Source organism: Tachysurus fulvidraco, chromosome 1 (genome assembly GCF_022655615.1).
Source record: "Tachysurus fulvidraco isolate hzauxx_2018 chromosome 1, HZAU_PFXX_2.0, whole genome shotgun sequence".
Classification (NCBI taxonomy): Eukaryota; Metazoa; Chordata; class Actinopteri; order Siluriformes; family Bagridae; genus Tachysurus; species Tachysurus fulvidraco.
In genome coordinates, this window is record NC_062518.1 from 5,204,101 (window position 1) to 5,231,578 (window position 27,478).

Consider the following 27,478-nt stretch of genomic DNA (forward strand, 5'->3'; position numbering starts at 1 on the left):
TAAAGCATTTCACTGCATGTCATCCTTGTATATGACAAATACAATTTGAATAGTTCAAAGTGTTTCTAAAGCCTCTGTTACTACACAGTTTATCCTGAGTATCAACACCTCCAATAAAAGTGTGGGTAAAACTTATGATAAAAAAAATCACTGTTATGCTCTCTGATATTACAGTGCCTTAGAAAATGGAGACAACCAGAAAGAATTGCTTTAAAGATTATTTTGGTGTGAATGGTATACCAAATGTTTTGAGAAATTAGGACAGTAACACACCATTTTTTTTTGTATTATATATTCTTAATTCTTTCAGATTCATTCATTGACCTAATCCAGTAGAGTACATCATTATGCTACACCAGTGAGTGTCTTTGTAGAAAATTGTAATTTATTGTTTCATCCACTCAATAATTTCATTTAAAATTATTATTTATTTTAATAACTTCTGATTTCCATAAATATATTTCAGTCAAGAATGAGGATACACATTTCATTTGGAGAGAAAAAAATCTACTTTACATAGCCATAAACCATTTTTCACATTCATTATTTTGCTATGAACACCACCACATCCTACTAGTCTTAGTGTCACAAACTCACAAACTCTTAATGTTAAAAACTTATTTCATTATTTTATACAAAAATGTATTAAAGGACTCATTTAATTATAAATCTTTACACAGTTATAAATTATTAATTTGCTTCAGACACAGATATAAAATTTCTTCAAAAGTGGCACATGCGTATCTCTTGCTCTACTTCTCTTTCTGTTGAATCAGTAAGACTCGTGTCTGAATCATGGGCATTTTTGGGGTTGGAGGGGATGATATATATATATATATATATATATATATATATATATATATATATATATATATATATATATATATATATATATATATATATATAATTGAGATAATGTAAGTTGCTCTGGGTAAGGGCCTCTGCCAAATGATGCAAATGCAATGATATTATACTTACAACTGTGTGTGTGTGTGTGTGTGTGTGTGTGTGTGTGTGTGTGTGTGTGTGTGTGTGTGTGTGTGTGTGTGTGTGTGTGTGTGTGTGTGTGTGTGAGTGTGTAAGAGAGAGAGGGGGGGAGACCCAGATCATGATAAAGCGCTTACTGAAAGCAATGAGTAAAAATTCATTAAAAATATATATATAAATATATTTGCATATACCCACTTTGTCCACAAGAGGGAACCATACATTTGTACAAAGAACTTCACGGTTCAAAGCAGTCAAAATACGGTTTTACATTTCAAAACCGGTGTGTGTGTGTGTGTGTGTGTGTGTGTGTGTGTGTGTGTGTGTGTGTGTGTGTGTGTGTGTGTGTGATCCAGGTCATGATATAGCGCTTACTGAAAGCAATGAGTAAAAATTAATTAAAAATATAATATTTGCATATTTCCACTTTGTCCACAAGAGGGAGCCATTTGTACAAAGAACTTCACGGTGCACAGCAGTCAAAATACAATTTTACATTTTAAAACCGCGCGCGCGCGCGCGCGTGTGTGTGTGTGTGTGTGTGAGAGAGAGAGAGAGAGAGAGAGAGAGAGAGAGAGAGAGAGAGAGAGAGAGAGAGAGAGAGAGAGAGAGACCCAGGTCATGATAAAGCGCTTATTGAAAACAATGAGTAAAAATGAATTGAAAATGTAATATTTGCATATACCCACTTTGTCCACAAGAGGGATCTATTTGTACAAATATCTTCACGGTTCACAGCAGTCAAAATACAGTTTTACATTTTAAAACCTTAGTGTGTGACTTTGCCATTTAGCCAAATACATATAAAGTGCATTAATGTATTTTAGCCATTTCACGTGATATGTTAAGCTTGTTAAGTATGATTTTACTGGATATTTTTAACTGTAGGCTGATCAGTGAAATTACCAGAAAACCAGCAGATGGCGCTGTGTCTTTGACCGATTGAGCGACTTTATAAAATCACCTGCTTCCATTCAATATAAAAATAAATCACTTTGCAGCCTTTTAGTTTTAACCAACAGCAATAAACATATTTGAACGATTAGCTGATGAGAAAACAGATTCCAATAGCTTCAGGGTGGATAGATGTGGAAGACATCCTCCTCCCTGGTTAAAAAACTTTTGGAAAACAGCAATACTTTTAAAATGTTGTTTAACTGAAGATACAGCAGGCACAAGTGCCATGCTTGCTTTTTTAAAGGGAAGATTTTTCCCATATGCTGTGATTTTGGGACACTTTGCTGACAGTTGCATGATACTTTTTTTGTATGTACTATCAGCTCTTACACTTAACTTTACTCCTTGTTCTGTACATGCTTTGATTAGTGAGACTTCAGGTCTCTAAACATAAAGTAGGTGCCAGAAAGCAGTTTTCTCAGCCACTTTATAAACATCTGTAGAGACCTAAAGCATTCTTAAAGTATTATTTCACAGTTTCTCAGGAATTCTGTTTATTAGAATTAGATTACTAGACTCATGTCTATAGCCAAGTAGGGTTTAATTGATCAGTAGCTCTATCTGCTGGTCTAATGTTAAGTATTTTACCATTTGAAAGTGTACTGTAGTATGTGATAAAACTTTGGTCACGGTATCTATAATTTATGCAGGAAATTCACATATATAGAAATAGTCACATTATTATGATCGATCATCTTACACAAACCCTTCATTGGGCTAAATATGGTTTGTTCGTGTGGATGGATGACCTAAGTTAATCATCTCACATTTTATGTCTGTTTACATATATTTATATTTTTATGTCTGTTTGCATATATTTATGCAAACAGGGGGAATAGATAACAGTTCATTTATTCATTAATTTTCTACCGCTTATCCGAACTTCTCTGGTCAGATAACAGTTAATACATTTAAATAAACTTTTTTTTATTAATATTTTATTATTCATTAAATTTATATTGGTTTACTGGATTTGCTGGTTCTTTTTTTATCAAATTCTGTAGCCAGTCATGTTGTGATAGCAAGGATCTAAAAAAAAAAAAAAATAACAAAGCAAACATATTACATCAGGGAATTAGAGCTGCAGATTTTAGAGCTTTTTAGAGTTGCAATTAACAATGATAAAATGACCAAATATGATTCATATTTATAAACTGGTGCAGATTAATAATAAAGGACTTTACCTGTGATTGTCCTGTAGAAGATGCAGTGTTCGTTCTAACTGCTTTAAGAGTTTGTGTTGCTGTTGAAGAACTTGTGTTTCTCTATCCAGATGTACCCCCAAGTCCAAAAGTGTGGTGTCTTAACACACACACACACACACACACACACACACACACACACACACACACACACACACACACACACACACACACACACACACACACACAGAATACAGAATACTCATGGTAGGCACATTCTACCTTATTTAAATACTCACCACTTTCCAGACTTGCAATCATCTTCATTTTCTCTTCTCGCAAAATGAAGTTCTCTTTTAAAGCCATGATCAGTCTCGTCTTCAAGGTTTCCTTCAACACAGAAGTATTTAAAGTTTATTTGGAAACACAGAAAGTAAGTCTTATGAATGTTATTTTGAAAATGAAAACACAAAGCACAAAGACCTGTTCACATTGCATTTTGGGAGGTTGTCTCTTTAGTTGTATAACTTCAGAGACATCAAGTGCTGTTGGTTGTTCTCCAAAGCTTTCCCACTCCTCATTTCCACACTGCTCATTCCCCACTCTGCTCTTTACCGGCTTTGATTTTTCCACATCATACCATTGTCTGGTCCCTTTCTGTTTGTTAATTTCTCCTACTTTCTTGTCCTCAGGTTGGGATGATGGAACAGGGTTGGTCAGAGGTAACAGAAGGAGGATGGCTTTTGCTGTAAGCAAACATCCAATTTTTTCAGCAATTCTTGAAGAAACACAACTTAATCTATAAGTTAATACAAAGATTTTATATGTGTATATGGTTAGTAGCATGAACATTTCATCGATTTTCATGTGGTTATATTTTCAGGTTACTTATATAACAGCAACCAAACCTGCCAAAATACACCATAAAATTTTTTTACATCACCAACATTAGCTTAGCATGTAGCTTAGCATGCATGTTCGCTGCTCACAATTAGGTGTTTCTACTACTGGTTGCCATAGTAATAACGTTTCTTAATACAAGTCAGTTTTCTTCGCTGCTACAATGAAACATTCTTGAGTGAGATTTGGTGTTTTCGATATAATGGTCACATGTCCACAAAACTTTGTAATAATCTTAATGACTCTGTTACTCTGGCTACGGTTTCACATAATGCTTCCTGTATAATGGATTCATACCCATAAAGCTGAGATTGAGGTGCAGGGAGAATTGTCCACTCCAGTGCTCATCCACCAAATCCAGTAGACTCCGCAATACAGCACACACATCAGGGCCATAGGGTTGGACAACTGGACCAGGCACAGAGCTTCTATGGCTTTCTGGAAAGATCACCTGGAGACATACAGGTGAAACTGTTGGTTCAGAAGGGCAGTGATTATGAAGCTATAATTTTGATACCAACTGTAAGGTCTTCATAAACCTGTTTAGACATTTATAAGGTTTTAGTCCAACAGACCTCATTTGTCATCCAAATACTTACATACGTTTTAATAGCACTGACATAAGCTTGTAATGACACTTGTTATAAACACCATCTGCCAAGTATCTACAGAAAATGCTCACTATTTAACCTCACTCATAAAGTTATGCCACATCACCATCGTGTCTATGAACTACAAAGTCAGTCGTTATTAAATGCTAATGAATGTAAGTGTCGAGAACGAGGTGTCTTCATGGATGAAAAGACCCAAATGCAGGGATGTGTCCAAACAAGAAAAGTTCAGGCCAATTCCTGACAGTCAGTTCTGAAAGCATACACAATAACACAAGCTTATGTCAACACAAACTATTTTTTATTACAGTTGACATCTTTTGGAAAACTTTTATGTAGATTTACGTCCGCTGTCTTGAGATACATGTAGGGGAAAACAAAAACCGGTAAAAAAAAAAAAATGTGGTGTTTTATTTTTTTTTTTTTGCTTTGCTTTTTTTTTTTTTTTTTTTTTTTGCTTTTTCTGCTCTGCCAGTTGCAATTTTTTTTCCTGGATTCCTAATCCTGCTTGAAATATAAAAGAAAAGAAACACCACAATGGTGACATCATCATGGTGAGCTGTGGTTGTTTTGTAGTCAATTAGCATCATGGACATTTTGATATGTGGTTTTATAATTATGCTTCACTTTAGCTTTCATTCTTTAGTCGTTATACACCAAATATATCCTAGATTTAAAACAAATATGAACAGGACCTTCCTGATGGGGAAATGATTAAATGGAAACCATTTGGTCAATTACTGTTAGGACATGAATCTGTATTTCTCTTTTTGCAGCAGTGATCAATGGCAGTAGAATGCTTTCCATATAAAGAGGATGGATTCCCTTTTGAGTCATGTCATCTGAGGCTACGGTGTTGGACGTCTGATAAGAAGGTCATGAGTTTGAATCCCATATCCACCAAGCTGCCATTGCTGGGCCCCTTAGCAAGCCCTTAACCCTCTATTGCTCAGATGTATAAATGAGATAAATGTAAGTCCCTCTGGATAAGGGTGTTTGCCAAATGCCATACATGTCATGGAGCATGCTCAGTATTCATATAAAATGTATAATCTAGTCAATGAAAAAAGCCGACCTGTTTCTTCAGCTGTTGCTTAGGAGTCTGCTGGGTTTTCTGTTTGTCTGGCTGTAATAAGGAATTGATGCAGAGTTTATGTTTTGGTGATCGTTCCTCTTGTCTCATCTCAAAAAACTGTACGGCAACATCAGGTAGATGTGTCACTTCATATAAGTCTATAGAATAACAAGATAGTTATACAGTATTTACTCAGCTTATAGGAAATCTCCACTCTAACACACTCCACTATGCTTATATACTGAAATATTTTATGAGGTGTTTAGTGATTCTGATGATAACTTGTTTAACTGGCGCAAAATGTTCCGGTGAGAATTTAGAGTTTTGTCACTCTGATATCACAACATTGCTAGCACAGTTACAGTAGAGAATTTTGAGAATAAAGGACAAAGATCAGGCTTTGCTGTGAGAGTGTTTTTTTTTTTTGTTTGTTTGTTTGTTTTTTTTAACAGAATGTCCATGTGAACAAAATTTTAGAAGAATTATTTTGGACAGGAAAATAAGATAAAGAATATAATGAGGCTGATGTTGATATCAGCATCTAAGAAACAAAATGGAGGTAAGCAAGCTAAACTAAAGTGCTTCTGCATTGCTCTCTTTAGGTAGACTAGTGCGGGTAATATAATGTTGGCTCTTTAGGAAACTGTTTTAAAAAAAAAAATTCATTATAAAATAAATCTTGGATGCAACTGATGATTGTAAACTTTAATGTGCAAGTCTTTTAGGTTGAATTTCTCCTGTACTGTAAATGCTTACACATGGAACGTTTAATATTGCCATTATAAAGTTTTAAACGAGATTTATGATATAATTTAGAAGGGTTTCTATAAAAAAAAAAAGTGTAAAATGAGAATAAGACTTAAGTACCCCTGGTAAGGCGGAGCAGTCTGTCAGTACGTGATTCCAGCTCTGTGTCGGCTTCAGCCAAAGGGTGATTCATTTCAGTCTGTGACAAAACAACATCCCTAAAATTCATGTCCCATGGTTTATTAGTTCCTTCTGTAGGCTCAGATTCCAAATATAAAGATCTGATCTCTGGTGTGCTCCATGTAGGAGTGAATACTGACTGCTGCTCAGTTCTCCATAATAAAGGGGATGCTTTTTGTTTGCTTTTTGTCCTTGGAAAGCTGTTTGAATTTTCCTGTTCAAAAGTCACTCTGAGATCTTTGGATCGTAGAAGAGAAGAGGAAGAGCAACGCAGAACAGAGTGAGAAGGACCAGGAGATACTTTGTTATCTGCAAGATTCAAATGCCAAAGTTATTGTTTTATCATTTGTAGTTATTCATTTCTTTTATTTATTATTATTTTTATTTAGTTATTATTTTCTACATCTCTTACATTCTTCCAGGTTGGAGTTGTGTGATTTCCTAACACCAACGTGCCTCAACTTCTTATCTGCAGACCCCAGAGTGTTGCTGTTCAACAGGAAATAATACACATGATGCATTTTTTTATTAACATACAATAAGTAATCATTCAAAATAGTAATATCTTTTATTTAAGTTTATTTAAGTATATTAAGCATATCTAGTGTTTAGTGCTCACCTCATAAGATCCTGCTGATCACTTAGCGCTTTCTTCTTCTCTTTTCCAGAATTCATCCCTCATTCATGAATGCATCTTCTTGTCCGAGATTTTCACTTTTTTTTTACACTCTTTTAGATTTTTATTCATCTTTCAAACCACCTGGAAGATATTGTGAAAAGTCACTGAACGTAGTGAAGGCTGAAGACACATCGTCTTTGTGGTCATAGAGACCCAAAGACTCGGTCAAACAACATTACAGCTGAAGGCACAAAGACTTTAAAGGTCAAATATCACCATAGCAGCATAACGTACTGTAGCAACATTTAAAAGCAAAGCTGGTCGTCCTTTACACTTCATCGGTCTAAAGTCTTTCCAGCTTTGTCACAGCATGTCACATTGCTAAAGTTATGACTTCTGATGAACTCATTGTTCAGATATCTGTAACACCAATAATCATGATGATGAAAAGCATCTGCAAATTGCAGTAGTATAAATAGTTGTAACCATTAGTTCTTGTTGAAGGCAGTAGAGAGCTGGTTTCCTCAGTCTCCACAAGTATGCAAAGAGAATTCAGATTATAGTGGAGTTTGCAAAACTTCTTTAATTATCAACCAGACAGCAAAATAGCAGCTTGGCTTGTTTCACCAAAGCAACATTTATCCTCTCATTCTAAAGAGCTTAAAGCTTAATTCTAAAAACATGTACACCTAGAACCAAAATGTTCAGGGACTAATAAACATTCATTTTGAAAATAATTATTTGTATACAAAATACTTATATAACATGCATCGATATGTAGTATTTAAAGTAATTAAATCTGTTTATACTGTATGGTTAGTAATTGCTTAAAATACTTAAAAAGTATTAAATTCTACATTTTAACTTAAATAAATAGATTTTAAATGATCACACTAAAACATAATAATAATAATAATAATAATAATAATAATAATAATAATAATAATAATAATAATAATAATAATAATAATGAAAATTCACAATTACTATACATCTGTCATGTTTATGTAAGAAACACATCAAATGGTTATGACACCCATGACACAAGCTGCAGTCACCATCACCTTTGGCAGCTGCTTATACAACATCCTGACAATTAGCTGCCTCTCAATACAAGACGTTACTATTAAATGGATAAATGGTTGCCTTTGATTTGTGGGTATAGATTATTATGATTTACAATAAGAAATAATATTTAAAACTAAACAGTTTGTATCCAGAAATTTCAGTGTGAGCCGGATCTGCATGTAATGTGGTGTAAAAAAGTGTTGATTTTTAATTTTCGTGCACGTTTGTCACACTTTAATGTATCAAACAAATTTAACAAATATTTTTTATTAAATTTTTTTATGAAATATTCAAATTTAAATATTAGTCAAAGATAACAAGTAAACACAACATGCAGGTTTTAAATGAAGGTTTTTATTATTAAGGGAAAACAAAATCCAAATCTACATGGCCCAGTGTGAAAAAGTGTTTGCCCCTAAACCTAATAACTGGTTATGCCACCCTTAGCTGCAAGAACTGTAATCAAGCATTTGCGATAACTTGCAATGAGTCTGTTACAGTGCTGTGGATGAATTTTGGTCACTCATCTTTGCAGAATTGTTGTAATTCAGCCACATTAGAGGGTTTTCGAGCATGAACCGCCTTAAGGTCATGCCACAGCAACTCAATAGGATTCAGTTCAGGACCTTGACTAGGCCACTCCAAAGTCTTCAATTTGTTTTTCTTCCGTCATTTAGAGGTGGACTTGCTGGTGTGTTTTGGATCATTGTCTTGTTGCAGAACCCAAGTTCGCTTCAGCTTGAGGTCAAGAACAGATGGCCACACACTGTCCTTCAGGATTTTTTGGTAGACAGCAGAATTCATGGTTCTATTTATCACAGCAAGTCTTCCAGGTCCTGAAGCAGCAAAACAGCCCCTGACCATCACACTATCACCACCATATTGTACTGTTGGTATAATGTTCTTTTTCTGAAATGCAGTGTTACTTTTATGACAGATGTAATGGGACACACACCTTCCAAAAAGTTCACCATTTGTCTCGTCAATCCACAGAGTATTTTCCCAAAAACCTTGGGGATCAAGATGTTTTCTGGCAAATCTTTTTTGCTCAGCAGCGGTTTTCATCTTGGAACTCTGCCATGCAGGCCAATTTGACCAGTCTCTTATGGTCTGCAGTTCTTTGGATGTTGTTGTGGGCTTTTTTGTGACATCTTGGATGAGTCGTTGCTGTGCTCTTGGGATAATTTTGGTTGGCCGGCCACTCCTAGGAAGGTTCACCACTGTTCATACAATGTTTTTGCCATTTGTGTATAATGGCTCTCACTGGGGTTCACTGGAGTCCCAAAGCTTTAGAAATGGCTTTATAACCTTTTCCAGACTGATAGATCTCAATTATCTTTTGGTCTACTTCACTTTGTCAGTCAGGTCTTATTTAAGTGATTTCTTGATTGCGAGCAGGTGTGGCAGAAATCAGGCCTGGATGTGGCTAGAGAAATCGAACTAAGGTGTGATAAAGAACAGTTAAGTTTTTATTTTATTTTATTTATGTATTTATTTGTTTGTTTGTTTGTTTTGTTTTATTTATTTATTTTTTTTCCCATGGACCATGTGGGTTTGGATTTTGTTTTCTATTAATAATAAAAACCTTCATTTAAAAACTGCATGTTGTGTTTACTTGTTATCTTTGACTAATATTTAAATTTGTTTGATGATCTAAAACATTAAAGTGTGTCAAACATGCAAAAAAAAAATAAAAAACAGGAAGGTTAGAGTAAGTGAACAACTACAAGAAAAGTACAATAAAATGAATGTTCCAATCATTTTTTAGTTATGATCCACATGCAAATCTTCCATCTTATCTGAAAACTGTTGCATAAGCCAAATAATAATAATAATAAAAAAAAACATATTTGGACATCAGGATTATTTCTAGGAGTTTAAATAAAGAAAATGAAAATAATAATGATAAATAAATAAATAAACAATTAAAAACTCCAGAAAGGTAAAGTAAGGGAATTTGATTAGAGCTTTTAGTAAGACGTCCCCAATGAAAAAGACTGAAATCTGCATTTAATGAGAAATTGTTAAATATACAGCTTGTTACTGTTTTTTTTCTTTAAGATAATATGTAAAAACAAACAAATCAATAAAATAATGCTAAAAAAATCTGGCTGTAATCTGGAAAGATCTTCACTTGCTAAATCAAAACTATATGTAATAGATGTATACAATAATAGATGGTGTCAAAAATTCATCTCAGCTGCACAATTTCTATTTTTCTTTAAGCTTTCCCATACTCTTGTTTCTAAACTAAAAGAAATACTTCTTTAACTGAATTCAGACTTGATTTAGACTACAGCTGTCCTGTGTGCCATTTATCAGCTAGTGCTTTTCTTGCTTGTATATTTTAATAACTGCAGCGATTTGCCTCCAGTCCTCCTGTGAATACACACAGCACTTCCAGCCCCTATTTCAAGATTACAAACTAAGTTTGACAAGCAATTCATCAGGCAATTTATTATAAACTTAGGATGCAGAAGCCGAGCTTGCCTAAGGAAAGCTTCAAGGAATTCATCCTTCAAGGAAGTCGTGGCTTCAGGCAAAATGCGGCCACATTTGAACAGATCCTGCCTGAGATATGGTTTTGATTAGAAACTTCCAAGGAGATGTCCCAAACAAACGTTGCCATGAACCAGCGTGTTTAGTTACAAACACACGAGGCAGACGAGAACTGCCGGAGCCAGGTGCCGAGCTGTTATTTTGTGTATGAATCTGCTGCCATGGCAACGGAAGGACCCACAACGGCATCCTGTTCCTCTCATATAGCAGCAGAGGGGCAGTGGACACAACACATCACTCTGTCCACTATCCACATAAATGAGAGGCTTGAGCCTGACTGTGTGTGTCTGGGTGAGACAGGACATTAGGATCATTTTTTTCTAATCCAGGTTTGACATTTACAGCCACACACACACACACACACACACACACACACACACACACACACACACACACACACACACACACACACACACACACACACACACCACAAATGCTTATTAAAACAGGCTTACGTTGTTCACCACAGAGAATAAACGGGACAATATTTCAATTCCAGGCTACCAGGATTGGTACAAAATGTGGACAGCCTGATTCTATGCAGACATTTTTAACTTTTTGTTTTTCATTTATTCATTTATTTATTTATTTATTCATTTATTTATTTGTTTGTTTTTTGTTTGTTTGTTTGTTTGTTTGTTTGTTTTTGCATAGTCTTATCTGGATTTTTAAATTGCTGTTGTGTGCACTGCTGGCTTTTCTTTTATTTATTTATAATCATTAGAGTTAAACTGTTATATGATTATGATCTAAGGTCAGTTTATTATCTTGTTATTATATATGTTAGAGATATATAGTAACTTAATTTTAAACTTTACAATTTTTATTCTGTTTTTATACTTATATAAAGCTGCTTTGAAACAATGTGAATTGTTAAAAATGCTATACAAATAAATGGAATTAAATTGAGTTGAATATGACAGCGACATATTTATTAATTTTATGTCAGCCTGCAGTATGAGGAGGACAAATTGATGACATATGGAATAATATACCATATACTATATAAGGGGGGAAAAACAGCCGAAAATTAAATTCCCACCACATTTCATAGAACTTAAGGTATTTTATACATCTTTTAATCTCGACGAAACATCAATCACAGGACCAAACTCGACAAAATATGGAATAGTCATTCTTTGGATATCTGAAACATAGATATTCAGTATAATATAATAACAACACATTATTATACTGTTTCTCCAGAAATATGCTTACAGGTAAGTGACAGTATTCAAATTTATTCTAAGTAGGATGCATTGTTTAAGGTAACAGAATAAAAAAAATCTCCAGTTTGTTGTTTCTTATTATGAAAGTGTACATCAGCACATCTGCATAATTTATTCTTGAAGATCAAAGAATATATAATGAGACATTTATAATTAAGCCGTCTACTTTAATGTATGCATCTAACACTGTTGTCTGTAAACATTTAGTGACTAATAGTGATAAAAGGAAGTCCTCACTAGTACAGCACCTCACTAGTGCCTTTGTTCAGTTTTTCATCACAATTTATACCTCAATTGTCAGAAAGATGTCTTACTTCCGCTCAATCATTTTGAGTTATAAATCATATCTCTGTGATCAAACAAAAATGATTTAACAGAATTTTACATTTGCATCACATCCAAACCCTGACTGAAAAATGAATAATGGTCTATCATTTTGCCATTAATACTTTGCCATTGTACTTCAATGGATTCTTTGCATATTTAAGGTTTCTTGGCTTTTTTAAAAGGTTAGAATGGAACCAAACTATCCTTAAATTGTGTAGTTTGGGTTTGGGTTTGAACTTATTTTATTTCCAAATGCTAATTAGCATGGGTTTAAGTTAATGCACATACAGTGTAGCTAATTACATACATGCCAAATAACATCATAACTCTGCTTAAGATGTTGAATGAATGCAAAGCGTCTTTGTTTAATCACACTGTATAAGCTACAAGCTACTTTGGTGAGAAATTTGATTAATCAACCAATCAGGATCATGAAATTGAACCATTTCATGGCAAAGGGATGTGAGGTGCCAAGTGAAGGCTGGGTTTAACTTTTTAAGATTGTTGGTAAGATTGGTGGATGTCCAATACGACAGCCGCCTACCATCCATCCAAACTGCATGAAGATGTCGCAGTTATCAATTAAATAACATGCAGTCAATTATAATCATGTTTCCTATACAGATATTTACACTAAAGTGGATTATTTTTTCTTTACTTTGTAAATTCTAACACAAAGAATTTTAAAAAAGGTCCCAAAAATGAAAACAGTTATAATTAATGAATGGGCAGTTCATTATCAAGTGCTTTGTGAGCAAGCATGTCAACTTCATTAACAGAGCAGATACGTAAAATAAAAAAATAATAATAATCACTTGAATTAGTTTTGCTTTGGTATACATGTTAAAATTGGCCAGATTCAGAAAGATGTGTACATATAGACATATTGTGCAGAAACATTTTTAAACAACAAACACTGATGTATCTTAATAACTGCATCCAGAGACCCGAGACACAGCTGTTTACTTAATTTCCTGACATTCACTGGCTTCCACCATGACAAAGTTTAGGTCTGCCTTTGGTCCAAATATAAGTGCTGATGGAAATGGAGCTCTTCCTGATTTCTCACGTGTTCCACTAGCCTTGCAACCTTCACTTGGTTTTGGTCTTCTCATCATAACTTCCTGCATTTTTATATGATGATACATAGCCAGTGTTCTCTACGATCTCCTCGCGTCCACCTTTTCCTTTGCCTTTGCCACTCTCATCAAAGCGCTCCTTATGTGAGCCTGTGTACTTGGAGGTGTCTGTTAGTCTGTCCACTGCTCCGATCTTTGCCACTTTCTGAGAAAGCAGAATGACAAATGATAAACTTAGAGGACTTTAACCAATTATTGTGAATCATATTACATAATGGTGGATGTCCAAAAATACACTGAGAAATAAAATGACTTTTATTCTGCATTCTGACAGATTTGGGTGTGTGAGCTGTTATATATTGGCTAAGAAGTTATGTTACTGAAAATGACATAGAGCATGAACTCTTGCTCTCTATGCTGAATGTAAATACACGTGACATGAGCTACTCTAACACCACTTATCATAGAGAACGAGCTGGGAATGGGGAAGATTAAACAGATTTGTTAAGCAATATATGAGTGATATTGACAGGATTGCAAGACACATCACAAGTGATCACTAATTCACAGGGATTTTATATGGCAAGAACTTCACATAATCCTATCAAAATACTAAACAGAATAAAAACCTGCTTTTCTTTAATACAAGGAAAATAATTATACATTCATGTTTACATTTATAGATAGCAGTTTGGGCTATAAGCTTATTCATTCACTGTTTTCTTCGAACTTGTCATATACATGTTACGCTAATATTATAGATACAAGCTTTGGCTTAGTTGCCTCACCGTCACACCAACATTAGTGGGTTCCTTGCCCTCGATTAGTTTATGTATGGCCTGCAACGCTTCTTCCTTGCTTTGACCCTTGAACCTCTTCTGGGACAGGTCTTCCAGAGCTTTCAGAAACTCCTCGTAAGTGATGACCCGAGATGACTTTGCCCTAAAGTCCCATGTGGAATATATAACTGTCATGTTTTAAATACATTTTTTATTGGGTTGGACCAAATCTAATATTTGATTTCAAGTGAAATGTTTGTTTGATTATAACGATTCGACTGCAAGATGTGTTTCATAACGTGAGAAAATTCATTAAGGATTTCTTTGGATGGCAAATGGTTCTAGGTTTCAAAATAGCTCCATTTAAAGAAAATACTCTGTTGTAGGAAACTACATAGAACATTTAATGGTTTCCCCAATGAACAAACAAAAAACTTTTTTTAACTAGATTTTTATACTTTAACGCTATAATTTTTTTGCTTACTATTAATTACATTTACAATTCATATAATATATAGAAAACACAAGCCTAAAGATGTCACTTCCAATTTGTTATTTTATAATCATATTACCTATGGTATAAAATATATACACAAGTTATAGTATAACAGTAACAGTATAGTATAACTCACTTGACTTTGGTGAAGACAATATCTACATCAGTGGACGTGACGTTTTTGCCATCAATAACTTTGCAGTCCTTACAGATTTTGGCCCAGTTTTTGCCGTTCATCTCCTTCCCTGTGGCTTTGGTGTCTCCATGGATAGCAAACTTCTTAAAGGCACTTAGCAGCTGGTCCACATCTGTGCTCTCTGCCATCCTGCCAATGCTGGAGGAAAGAAAGCCAGAAGGAAAACATGGGTTTTACATAAAAACCTTAACTAAACATAATTATTATAATTCAGTGTTATACAGTGTTTACAAACAGCGTTTTTTTGGTTGTGAAGAAAAAAGATTAAATCCCAGGACTATTGGAAAGAAGAGTGATGTGTGCACCAGTGTTCAATGTTAACAGTTTTGTCAATTTTTTTGTTAGTTATATATGATAATAATTTGTATTTTATTTAAATTGCACATTTATCAAAAGTGAAAATTGAAAGAAAAAGACAATTTGACAATTGCTTAATTTTCAACTGATGCATTTGTTTGTTTGTTTGTTTGTTTGTTTGTTTGTAATCCAGACAAACTGTAAAATTCTGCAAACACATAAATACACTATTAAGAGAAATATTCATTCTTTAAATTCTTTGAGTTCATCTTCTATAACACATAAATAAATGTTCTCTGGGGTTCTAATTAAGGGATAAAGGTTCTAAGGGAAAGGACTTTGGAGCTCACTGCCAATGCGAAACAAAGTGTTTTACCTAGAACCTTTGGAGCTCTACTTGTATGGTTCTACAGAGAAGTTTTTCTCACATGCCTAACAGAAGAATAGAAGAAGACAAAGACTGTATGAAATGAAGGATTAAGGACATTAGCAAAGACTCAAGTAGAGATGAGGAGCACTATAATGTGTGCCTGTTAAATCTTAGTCTTCACTAAGTTCCTCGATGGTTCATGAATTCTGTCCTTATAAAGTTCTACTGAATATTATCTGGATTGTATCAATGTACTTAAAACCTACGATGCAACAAACCCTAAAAACAACACGCTAAGCTGTTATTTTCTCACATTTTGTTTCTTCTTCCTCTGATTTTACCATTTGTAATCAAGTGCTTACTTTCTGAATAACTTCTAAAAAGTCATTAATTTTAATTAAAGTTAATTTGACTGAAATCTAAGTCAACATCAATGTAAGTGAAGATCTATTTCTAATGTTCAAGAGAAGTCAATTCTAATTGTGGGAAGCAGTAGCAGTGTGTAAGGAGGTCTCTTCAAATGATCCCGTGAGCCCTGAGCAGAGTGTGTTTCTGTGGAATCTTTCAGATGGATGTCAGACGTTTGGCAGAGGGACGGCTCTACACGAAGCTGATGGAGGGACAGTGTTGTGGGTGGGCTTTGTCTGACTTCAACACACAGCCTTCATGACTACTTGCAGTTAGTTATTAGCTCTAACACAGAAAAACACACGCACACAGGCACGTACACTTTTAAGTCATTCAAACAAGCAGTGGTGCTGATACAAAATCTCATAAAATATTGAGTTTCTCTGAATAGTGGCTGTATTTTCCTCTTTAATACATAAATGTATTTAACAGTAGGAGGACAGCAGGTTTATGTTGTACAGAATGGGATCGATTTGATCTCCCTAGTTTGAAATATCTACAGTAAATATATAAGTGAGCACTTCTCTATGTTACTGTTTTTGGTGGACCACAGGAAGTGTCCATGGAAACCTTTACATAAAGGTGGGAAACACCTACACACACACACACACACACACACACACACACACACACACACACACACACACACACACACACACACACACACACACACACACACACACACACACATTTATCTTTCCTTGTCTGTCCTTGAGGAAACCTTCCCTGCCACTGGCAAGATTATGAATGCAGCTGTTATACCTAAACCTTACCCTAACCTAAGTTGCAGCTTTTAAAGAAAATCGAAATGTTTTACATCTTGTTTTACAACATAAAAACATGCACACACACACACACACACACACACACACACACACACACACACACACACACACACACACACACACACACACACACACACACACACACACACACAAAATGGCTTTAACATTGTGTCATTTCACACGATGTCTGTCACAGAAAATCAAACGCTGTTCCTGTATAATTAATTGATATTTAATTTTTTTTTTTTAATGGAAAAAAGTATGTAAAGTTTATCAAAATATTTGTGAAATTCTTTGGGGACTGCATCTGCACTTCAAGAACCTCTTAAAAATGTATGGATAAACACAAAATGCGTTTATGTATGGATACAAACTTAACCCCCCTCTTTTATAAGCTTATATTTAAATTATGGGATGGTTCTGAATTTGGAATCCTAATAAGAGTTTTCTTTTTGACTGTTAAAGGTTTAACCTGTCAGATAATATATTCTTAATATATATGTTAAGAATGATCTATGCCTAGCCTTCCATGATTTAGTGAGGTGGAAGTGCACCAGTGTGTAGCAAAGGTATGAGTGTACTCAACCACATACCGATTCAGTTCAGTGCACCTCATGTCATTACAGTCATATTATGCTTGTGATATCATCTCTAGCATTTGACAGCTTTTGGGCACCATGTCATGATGTATTCTGAAGTATTTTTAGACATGTTTAACACAGATCGATTTTAAATAGCATTATTTTGTGATTCTATCTTCATTTTGACAGCCAGCTTTAATACAGTATGTTATAGTTATTATAGTTGCATTGTAGAAAAGTCTAACTAGACACAATAAATGGACTCAATAAATGATTCAGGATTAATGCTCTACAGTTTAATAATATATTTACTAATATTCCACCAAAGCATCAGGTATCATATCATTCTAAATGACAGAAAATAAACAAAAGGTCATAAATACAGGGAATGAGTAGGAAGTACATGCAAAAAATAAATAACACAAATAAACAATCCATGAATTGTGTGTAAAGTGTGTGAAATTAATTTGCAGCCTTGTGTATGTAGGTGTGTGTATCAGAATGTGTAATAGTAGTAGTTGTTATAAAGCTCTTACCTGTGGCACCCTGCTCCTTCCTGTACGGCTACTCCACAAGCATATACACACACAAACTCACACCCATGCACAAAAAAAACCTCTCTATATACAGGGCTATGGTCTACAGCACCACCTGCTCTCTCTCTCTCTCTCTCTCTCTCTCTCTCTCTCTCTCTCTCTCTCTCTCTCTCTCTCTCTCTCATACCCTTTTACTCTTTTTTTCAATTGAGCTTTAAAGGGCTGGGGGCTTGTTATCATCTGTTTATCCCTGTATCCATAGAGACATCCTGTTTAACATCGAGGGAGGGCAATAAAAATAAAGCGTGTGTGTGTCTGTGTGTGTGTGTCAGGGAGAGAGAGAGAGAGAGAGAGAGAGAGAGAGAGAGAGAGAGAGAGAGAGAGAGAGAGAGAGAGAGAGAGAGAGAGAGAGAGAGAGAGTTAAACAATGTTACAGGGTGGGGCAAGAGTGTGTTTGTATGTGTTTATGAGTGTGTGATTGCTGATGATCAGATTTAAACATGCAGACAGTAATATTATGCTGTCTGTAAGTAAGAATGTGAAGGGGTGTGAAGTTTGGCATGTGGCTGAGGTGTGTGTGTCCATACACACATGCATTAATGCACTTCACCATATCTGCAGATATACTATATATTTTCTGTACTTATGCAGGTGCATCTATATTCACATGTGAACAAAAGTTTCATGCATGATTAGGTGCTTTAAACCATTATATAAAGCATACTGATACTGTTGTCTAACTTTACTTTTCTCTCTCTTTCTTATTAGTTTCACCATCATGCAATAATCTCTCTCTCTCTCTCTCTCTCTCTCTCTCTCTCTCTCTCTCTCTCTCTCTCTCTCTCTCTCTCTCTCTCTCTCTCTCTCTCTCTCTCTCTCTCTCTCTCTCTCTCTCTCTCTCTCTCTCTCTCTCTCTCTCTCTCTCTCTCTCTCTCTCTCTCTCTCTCTCTCTCTCTCTCTCATGTCTGCTGCTATGGCATTACAATTTCCAACATTGCCCACCCTACCACCTCCATTTTGTCTGGACAGGATGAATAAACAGACGGGTGCGAAGCTTTGTAATAACCTCAAGCGAGCCAAATATGATCTAGTGCTGTCTGATGTCATTCAGAAATATATTTTTAATTATTGCGAGCTTAAAAATAAGGAGGCGAAGGGAACCCGGGCTGGACTCATTCCTACTAGTTAATGGGCTGTACAGTTTTTAAACCAACCCTGGATTTCACAGCTCTTCACAGATTTTTCTCCTTCTCATTTTCCTTAGTGGTTTTTTCCTATACATTTGCATTTCTAGTATTGAAAGCAATAATAATGCAAAACATCATGATTTCACAGACGACTTAATCACATTGATTGTTTAACGAGCATATAAACTTACATTATTGTTTCCAGCCCTGATGGAATGCTTTTTTTCTTTTACAGAATCATACTGCCAAAAGTTTTGGTGTGTCTGTAACAAGCCCATGGGAGAGAAGCAAACACAAATGGTTCTGTCCTAGCCTTTGCCTTAAATTTACAAAAATCCCCAAAACTCTTAATTAATAATTATGTCTACAAATACATGAACAACGTATTTGGTTTGATTTGTGATTTGTTAGACTTAACTAAAAGTCATGAGAAAAGGTACAAACAAAAACCCCACCCTGAAACCTTACTGTAACCATAGTAACTTTTCATCCAAACTGAGTCATGCAAGCTCCTTTAACTTGTAAGCATAAATCCAAGTCATTTTTTTTTTAATCTATTGACATCCACGTTTTTAACACGCTCATAATGAATGCTGAAACTCCACATGCAGCTTTGTTTATTTGAGATAATCGCTGCTGGAATGTTGAAGGTTTACACAACCTGATTCTTGACCTATCTGATGTCTAGTTTTTTCATCATAAATAGTTGCATGGATACGTTTCAATCAGTACAACAACATTGGGTGTGTTTATGAATATAAATATTCATTGTGAGGACAAATATGTTGTGTGTGAGTGTGTGTGTGTCTGTGTGTGGACCATAAAGGACTATAATTACAATAGCATAAGGTCAAGTATACAAATATAACATGGCCTTTACATAATAAATAGTGTTTAAAAAAACTGCAACTTTGCACTTGATGCACTAGGTGTTGGCATAATATTATTTATCTACAGTAATAAGCCCGAGGCAGTCTGAGAAAACCAGTTGGACGTCACTTTGCCTGAATTCTTGACAAACAATAAATAAATAATAATAAAGGGTCTTCTTACAAGACATACAGTACTAATACTAAAAAATAATAAAAATGTTTCACCAAAACAATATGGAAAGGTTTTAATTCTTTTATTTTTTTCTTTCCTAGGATATCTTCCTGCAATGATTATGTTGTGAAACGAGTGTAAAGAGTTTACCAGACACAGCTGTATAAATTCTAAAAATAAATGATTTTTTTCTTACACGGTGAAAGCTTACATGACATAGTGAAATGGATGGAATGTTTTAATTAGGGAATCAGAATAAAGATTGTCAAAATGTCTGTGATGCTCCAGTGAGGTCATCATTATCATCATCATCATCATCATCATCATCATCATCAAAACAGAGAAGAGAACTTGAACACGCAGCACAGATGACACCGGAGACAGTTAAATAGTGCTCTAATCCAAACTGCTATAAATTCTGGTATATAGAGAGGATATCAGTGTTATCAGTGTAAGTAGCACATTACAGCTTGTGAAAGGTTTTCTCCGACAGTGAGATCTTTCCATAGAAATAAGTGTGTGGCAAAGATAGTAAAAGCAAAGTGTGTCTGGGTGTGCATGAGACAAAGTGATATGGACACCAAAACCAGATACCACTGCAAAACTGAAGCATGTGTGTGTGTGTGTGTGTGTGAGAGAGAGAGAGAGCGAGAGCGAGAGAGAGAGAGAGAGAGAGAGAGAGAGAGAGAGAGAGAGAGAGAGAGAGAGAGAAGAGTGAACTTGGAAAAACAGAAAGGGACACAATCTTTATACATGGAAGCAAAAATCCATATAAATGAGTTTTACATATTTTTCTGTGGAGGCTTGATGGAATTTGTTCCTTGCCTATGACATTTTTCTTGCCTAGCAGCATAAACAGTCCTTAAAACTTTCATCCAAAACAAAGCATACAGAAACAGGATAGTTATTTCACACATCACAGGCAATTCACAGTAATGGAAATGAGGCAAACACTCATTCACATTGTCTCAGACCTACCTTTTTATTTTCACAAATGGACCAGACATGGCAGGTCCTGGAGTCCCATATCAGTATATCTATTCTTCTGGACTGATAAAGAATGAATAAGAGGTCTTTATCTATAAACTTTTCTGAACTTCATGTTTACCTTAAAATGATCATCTTAGTCCTGTTCTACCAAAAACCCATTTTTTTTCCAGGGGATAACCGTATCATTTAAAATTACAACTCCAAATTTTTAAAAGAGTTCAGGAGTAGCTAGCTATACAGTAAAAAGCCATCCTACTAACTTAACGGGCTTAATTAGCTTCTTCTACTTTCGGCTTTTCCTATTCTGTTTCCACCTTACTCTATCCTCTGCATCCTCTACTCTCGTACCAAGTACCTCAAAAACAATTGTCCCCAAAACAGCCAACCTGAGCTGTCCCTCTGATGTGCTCGTTCCTAATCCTGTCCATCCATATCGCTCCTAAAGAGAACTTCAAAATCCTTATCTCTGCTACCTCCATCTCTGCCTCATGTCTTTTCCTCACTGATACTGTACAGTCTCTAACCCCTACAGCATAGCTGGTCTCACTACTGTCTTGTACACCTTTCTTTGGATTCTAGGTGACTCTCTTAATGAATGTGTTTAATAAATTAATTCAATCCATTAGCTAGCCTTCGACCTACAAACTAATATATCTTCTTCTTCTACCGCTTATCCAGGGCCGGGTCACGGGGGCAGCAGTCTAAGCAGGGATGCCCAGACTTCCCTCTCCCCAGACACTTCCTCCAGCTCTTCCGGGGGAATACCGAGGCGTTCCCAGGCCAGCCGAGAGACATAGTCCCTCCTGATATATATGAAATTTAAATCATTTATAGTGACTGATGAGGAAATTAGTCATAATTGGGTGACAAGTAATCAGTGTGTCAGTGTCTTTACTAGTGTCCCTATACACTATATACTGATTCATCACTTAAGGAGCTGATTGAGACACACCGTAAGCCTAATAATAAATGGATAAAAAAATGGTGGTTGTTATTGAACAAGCTTTCTTTAAGAAACTGATTATTATTTACCAATATCAATGGAAGGAGTTTTCAGTGTCAGAGCTTTGTAACAGTCTTCCAAGTCTTCAATTCAGAGTATATTTTGCTTTTGTGGTTTCTTAGGAACCTGATAAGTTGCAATTTATTTCGTCTCGCACATGTTAAATTTATATAAATGGTTAAAAAGTATGATGTGCTACTCGTTAATAAATGAATTTAACTCTTATGAGGAAATTGTTGTGGTATAAGAGGAATACAAGACTTCAGGATGTGAAGTTGAAGTCGGAGTGCATTAGCGATGCTTCGTCTTCTTCCACCTTGTCGTTTAGTATTTTCCTCCATCAGCACACCCCTATAAGTATTTTACATACTGTCCTGCAATTTATTCTTTTCTCAGCATAGGGGATTTCTTATTTTCTATAATATTGTCTGCATTTCACTGCATACTGCTGTAATATAGAGCAAAGTATTAAAGTGAGTGTTCAGGTTGATACCAGGTCTACCAAACTGTGCTATTTTAAATCCTTTTTTTTATTTTTTTTATTTAATCCTTTGTCTTAAAACAACATTTTAAAAAAGTACATAGGTTTTCTAACTCTGAGCTGTGAACTGAGCTGTAATTGTGAACTGTGCACACGCTGAGCTGCTCTGATGCTGTGATCTGAAATGACCTCTGCATGACTGACATGTTTAGAAAGTGTGTTTATGTTGCCATGGTTACACTTTGTTATATTATCAGCCTCAGCCCAGCGAGATGCTTTGAAGGAAGCAGAAGTAAAGCGACGTCTTTGCCTTTGCGCCTGGCATATGAAAAACATGTCAAAACGTGATTGAGTGCTCGTTCTGTGTCATATTGTGATTAACGAGGATTTGGTGCGGTCTATTCTTCAGAAGTCGGTTAAAATGTCACCGCACTTTTGACCTTCTTAATATAAAAAGCAGGGTGTGTAAGATGCATTATATTACAAGTTTGATTATACTACCATCTTTTCTTTTGTCCGTCTTGAGCTGAAATCATAAATACTATGACATGCAATACAACACGAACCTATGATTGGAGTGGAGTGGTAAAGTAAATAACATTCAAGCAGAACAACTAAAGTTTATTTACTTTATTCAAGACTCAACTAGCATACATGGCAAAAATGAACTGTTAAGACAAGACAAACCACAAGAGCTACTCCCTGCTGTTATTTTTATTAGATGTCAGATATCATGGTGAATGAAAACAAACAAAAAAACCTATCAGCTATTTAACAATATACCAAATTTACCAAAACCTGTTGAAAATGTTTGCAATTTTTTGCAATCCTGCCTAAGTTATCCTTGTACAAAGAAAACACTGAGAAAAGATTTCCAGTGTATGCCACATTTTATCAATATTATAGTAAAACTTTATGATCATGAAATTTATTTTTTTATTTATTTTTCAAATGCAGCCTTTTTTCCCTAAGCAGAATTTAAAATGCTAAGTAAAACTTGCAGGAACATTTTGTCATTTTATCACCAATCCCATCACATTATCGCCATTTCATATGCGCTCTTCAGCATACATGAACTCACAGGCTCACTGATAGACAGGAGAAAGAGCATGCCATTATATATCTCCTAACCCCTGTGAACAGCCAACTATGCTCTCAAGACTCCCAGACACATATGGCCATGGCATCATCGAGATTCATACACGTGATCTCCTGATGTTAGGATAAACGTTTACGGCCACCTCATGTATATACTGTATGTTCGAGTTACGGTCTGTACGGATGAGTCAAATAAATTCAAGTAAAATAAAAAACATACTCTTGGTAGATTCTTCTTAATAGCCTCTTTTACTGTTGTCTTAATTCCAAATAAAAAATAAGGTCTTTATTTTACCTTCGTCTCCAAAGCAATTAAGGTGAAAAATGGGTGAAAAAAAGGAAAAACAATAATAATCTGAATAATTTAATGATAAATCTTTATTACACACATTAACTGATCATTTTTGTTACATGTGGATAGGATTTTTTTAGTCTTTACACACACTCATATAAGGAACATCACTAGTAAAACTCACTGCAAAAAAATAATATTTTGGAATAAAAATACCTTGCATATAGGCAGATCCAACCAATATTTCTTTTTATAAGTTTATAGAATTTAGCATTTATCTCCAGCATTTATCTCTAGAAAAAAAAACATCTGCCAATACAAAACATACAAAGCAGTAAATATGTGTAGAAATATGCTAAATGCTCATAGAATTATGTAATAAATGTATAGAAATGTATTAAAGAAGTATTATTTTACCTACTTTAGAAGTACCTATTTTCTGCAGCTGCTCCAAATTCTGTGTTTGTGTATGTGTGTTTTCATGCTGATGTGTTGTAACATAGATCCTTCACGTCTGAGTGAAAAGTGGTTGACCATAATTGTCAATCTCATTTCCAACATCCTTTACCTAGCACTTACTGTATATATTTATTTCCTTTCTTTTTCCGGACCTTGTGCGAATATTAGCGTTCAAACTTTAGCTCATTTAAAGACGTGTAAGAAATTAGGTCTTGGTGGCTAACAGGAAACAGATGTTCAGGCCAGAGGAGCTGAATGCTTAGATCTGTAGCTGAATGAGTTTGAGTACTTCCCATTAGTCTAAAAGTCCAGCTTAAGCCACCAGGACAGCTCATGTGCACATGTGAGAGACACATTATGTGTGAGATGGTGTGCATGTGAAGGCCACCAGAACTGAGGTGGAAGCGGGTGAGTGGAAAAAATCGGTCCCTGATCCCTCCTACTTGTTGCCCCAGGGCAGGCGCTTGTGTCCACAACACTGCTATGTTTTGACGAGTAGTGGGATAGAGAGTGGGCTAGAGGCCAAAGGGTCACAAAATGGCATCACAAAATTGCGTGTATGATTTCAGCCTTTTGTTTTTCACACAGCCGTTGCCATGGGTACCGCTCCTGCTGACCGAGCCTTTTTGAAGAAAGGCAGATGGGAGTAGGTTTCTATGACAACATGGATGTAAACAGAGGGCTACTGATAAGCATAGAGATCTGTAGGGTAGGGACAAATTCCTCCTAAATTAAGCAGAGTCCTAGCATTCATTTTGTTTTCGTTTTTCTGTGTGACATTTAATAATAAAAGTCAACCTGGTTCGAGATGGCACCAGGTTCTGGTCTCCTTTAAACAGGAAACATATGGCTAGAAGTATACTTGATTAGAACATCTCTGGATGTGTTTTGGCTAGCTGCATGTCTCCCTCGCTCTCCATGTCCAACCTGGGGATAGGCAGATAGGCTACGACATCATCACATTAAAAGCATATGAAAGAGAGACTGTCTGCAAAATGATGCCACGTTTTCACACATTACATCAGTCCCAGTTAACAACTGACAAACTTTTGTATGTTTTTGCTCATTTTATACCCTTTAAATACATTTTATACTTTATTAATTCTTAGCACCATGCTAATCTTTGTACTTAATAATACAGAGATATGCAAGAGTTTGTACTATCTGTGTATACAACTAGCTTAGTAAATGTCTGTGTGTGTGTGTGTGTGTTTTCTATAAGTACAATGGGCATGCATCATATTACATTTGACAGACATTAGAAGGCTACTTTTGCTTTTTATAGCTTTAAGGGGTGCCATTTTTTAAGAGCATGCTTTTGATTCCTTTTTTGGTTAAGCAGGGACTATGCAAGCAATGACACTGTATTTCTCTTTCATTTGTGTTACATTCTGGCACTTTGTTTATTATCTTAGTGCTATTCCTGCTGATTCTCATTCTTCCTTTGCTTCTTTTTTAATATTTTTAACCTTAACTTAACTTCCCACTGGCAGTTAAAAAGTTACTATAGCACGTATACTAGCTACTTATTGATGAAGAAGCTAATAGAAGTCTACTTACATGGAATAGGAAGAAACAAAACTAAGACTTTTCAGTTCACCTTACACTGTGTTCTGTGTAAAGACTCAAGTATGAATTTACAGCCAAGGTCAAGGTGGGACTGAATTCAGAATAGAATACATTTTTGCCTTCAAAGTAAAAACAAAAACCAAAACAGACTCCACTGCACATAGCCCGGTATAAAACGGGAGGACGACTTCACTTGGCAAGCAGCGTAAAGCCCACTTAAAGCCAAATGATCTCACAGTAATTAATTGATGAAATAAGACTCTGTGTTAGTCCATAATTCAGGGACTCTGAGAGGTGTACAGCAACGCTTGTTAACTCTGGGAATAAACATCAGTCAACAAACCCCAGCCAGAGTCACTGATGTCTTCCATAAATCACATAAAACAAGAAGAAGCCTGTCTTCAGCCATCGCTGAGCCACAGAGTTGTCATAATCCTCGGCTCAGGCTTCACCATGCCAGTAATAGAGCTACTGCACCGGTCCTTAAACTCACTTTCAATGTCAGCATGTTCCTCCCTCTTGCAGCGACACCGTGACTGACACTGTTATGATGTCGTCATGTTGCACTGCCATGGCTACGAGGGGTGACCACGCGGGATGGGCGAAACGGACACTGCCAGAATAAACTATCTGTCCCAACAACACAATATGCCCCTATAAACAGCAACCACAGGGAAGAGGGAGACGGAGACAGATAGAGAACGTGAAAAATACCTTAAACCCTTGTGAAGCACTAAAACAGCTCTGTATTTAATTACCAAAACGGTCTGAAATGATTTGGGGAAATCGAGACCTAGATATTTTCAGACATAACCATCTGGACTGAGCGGTACTTTATAAATACGAGTATCTATAACAGATTTTAAAGCCTGGCCTGAGAAGTCGATGCACCAGGTCAATGCCAAATGTCTTTAATTGCCGAGGTAAAGTAAATCTAATGTGATCGCATAGAGCAAATGATGGTTATTGATACTGGCTCAGGGTCTGAAAAGTCAGGAAATTAATCTGAGTAGCTTTAAGAGCTTGTATAAATAGAGGAATATACACAGCAAATGCTTATCCCTAAATGGCAATCTGATCTGTCACCTGTTACTGAGGATATATAATTTTGTGCTTTAATGTACTAGCGTGAAGAACATCTGTCGTCAGACCTGCGGCGTTTTTGAGGTCCAGCATCGCTTCAGAATCTAGAATGCATGTAAATACTAGCATAGCACCCATCAGACTAGAAGTAAACCCTCTGACCTACTGTATTGAAGACATTTTAAGGCACAGCATTCAGCAACAAACAGGTGCAGCACTCATCTCAACCGTCCCCTGTACAGACTGATGGCTGTTTTTAAGAGTCTAACATTGGGTGGCATTGGCACTTCACACTTGACTTATAGATAGTCTGTAAAAGTCTTATTTAACTGTACTTAATAATA

General features: G+C 35.7%; 2 protein-coding genes across 2 annotated transcripts; both read right to left on the reverse strand.

The window, feature by feature from the left end:
* Positions 1-1,191: 1,191 nt before the first annotated feature.
* LOC113636685 (leucine-rich repeat-containing protein 36-like) lies at positions 1,192-7,469 on the reverse strand. Its single transcript, XM_047804165.1, has 9 exons — positions 7,219-7,469; positions 7,012-7,088; positions 6,540-6,908; positions 5,673-5,830; positions 4,284-4,437; positions 3,570-3,832; positions 3,386-3,476; positions 3,129-3,246; positions 1,192-2,973 (listed from the first exon to the last, which is right to left on the reverse strand). Exons 1-9 carry the CDS (start codon positions 7,272-7,274, stop codon positions 2,886-2,888), a joined length of 1,374 nt encoding a protein of 457 aa, XP_047660121.1. The 5' UTR covers positions 7,275-7,469; the 3' UTR covers positions 1,192-2,885.
* A 4,286-nt stretch (positions 7,470-11,755) lies between these two features.
* tppp3 (tubulin polymerization-promoting protein family member 3) lies at positions 11,756-18,084 on the reverse strand. The gene is made up of 4 exons (XM_027136935.2): positions 17,929-18,084; positions 14,892-15,089; positions 14,269-14,422; positions 11,756-13,685 (listed from the first exon to the last, which is right to left on the reverse strand). Exons 2-4 carry the CDS (start codon positions 15,077-15,079, stop codon positions 13,494-13,496), a joined length of 534 nt encoding a protein of 177 aa, XP_026992736.1. The 5' UTR covers positions 15,080-15,089; positions 17,929-18,084; the 3' UTR covers positions 11,756-13,493.
* Positions 18,085-27,478: the final 9,394 nt, after the last annotated feature.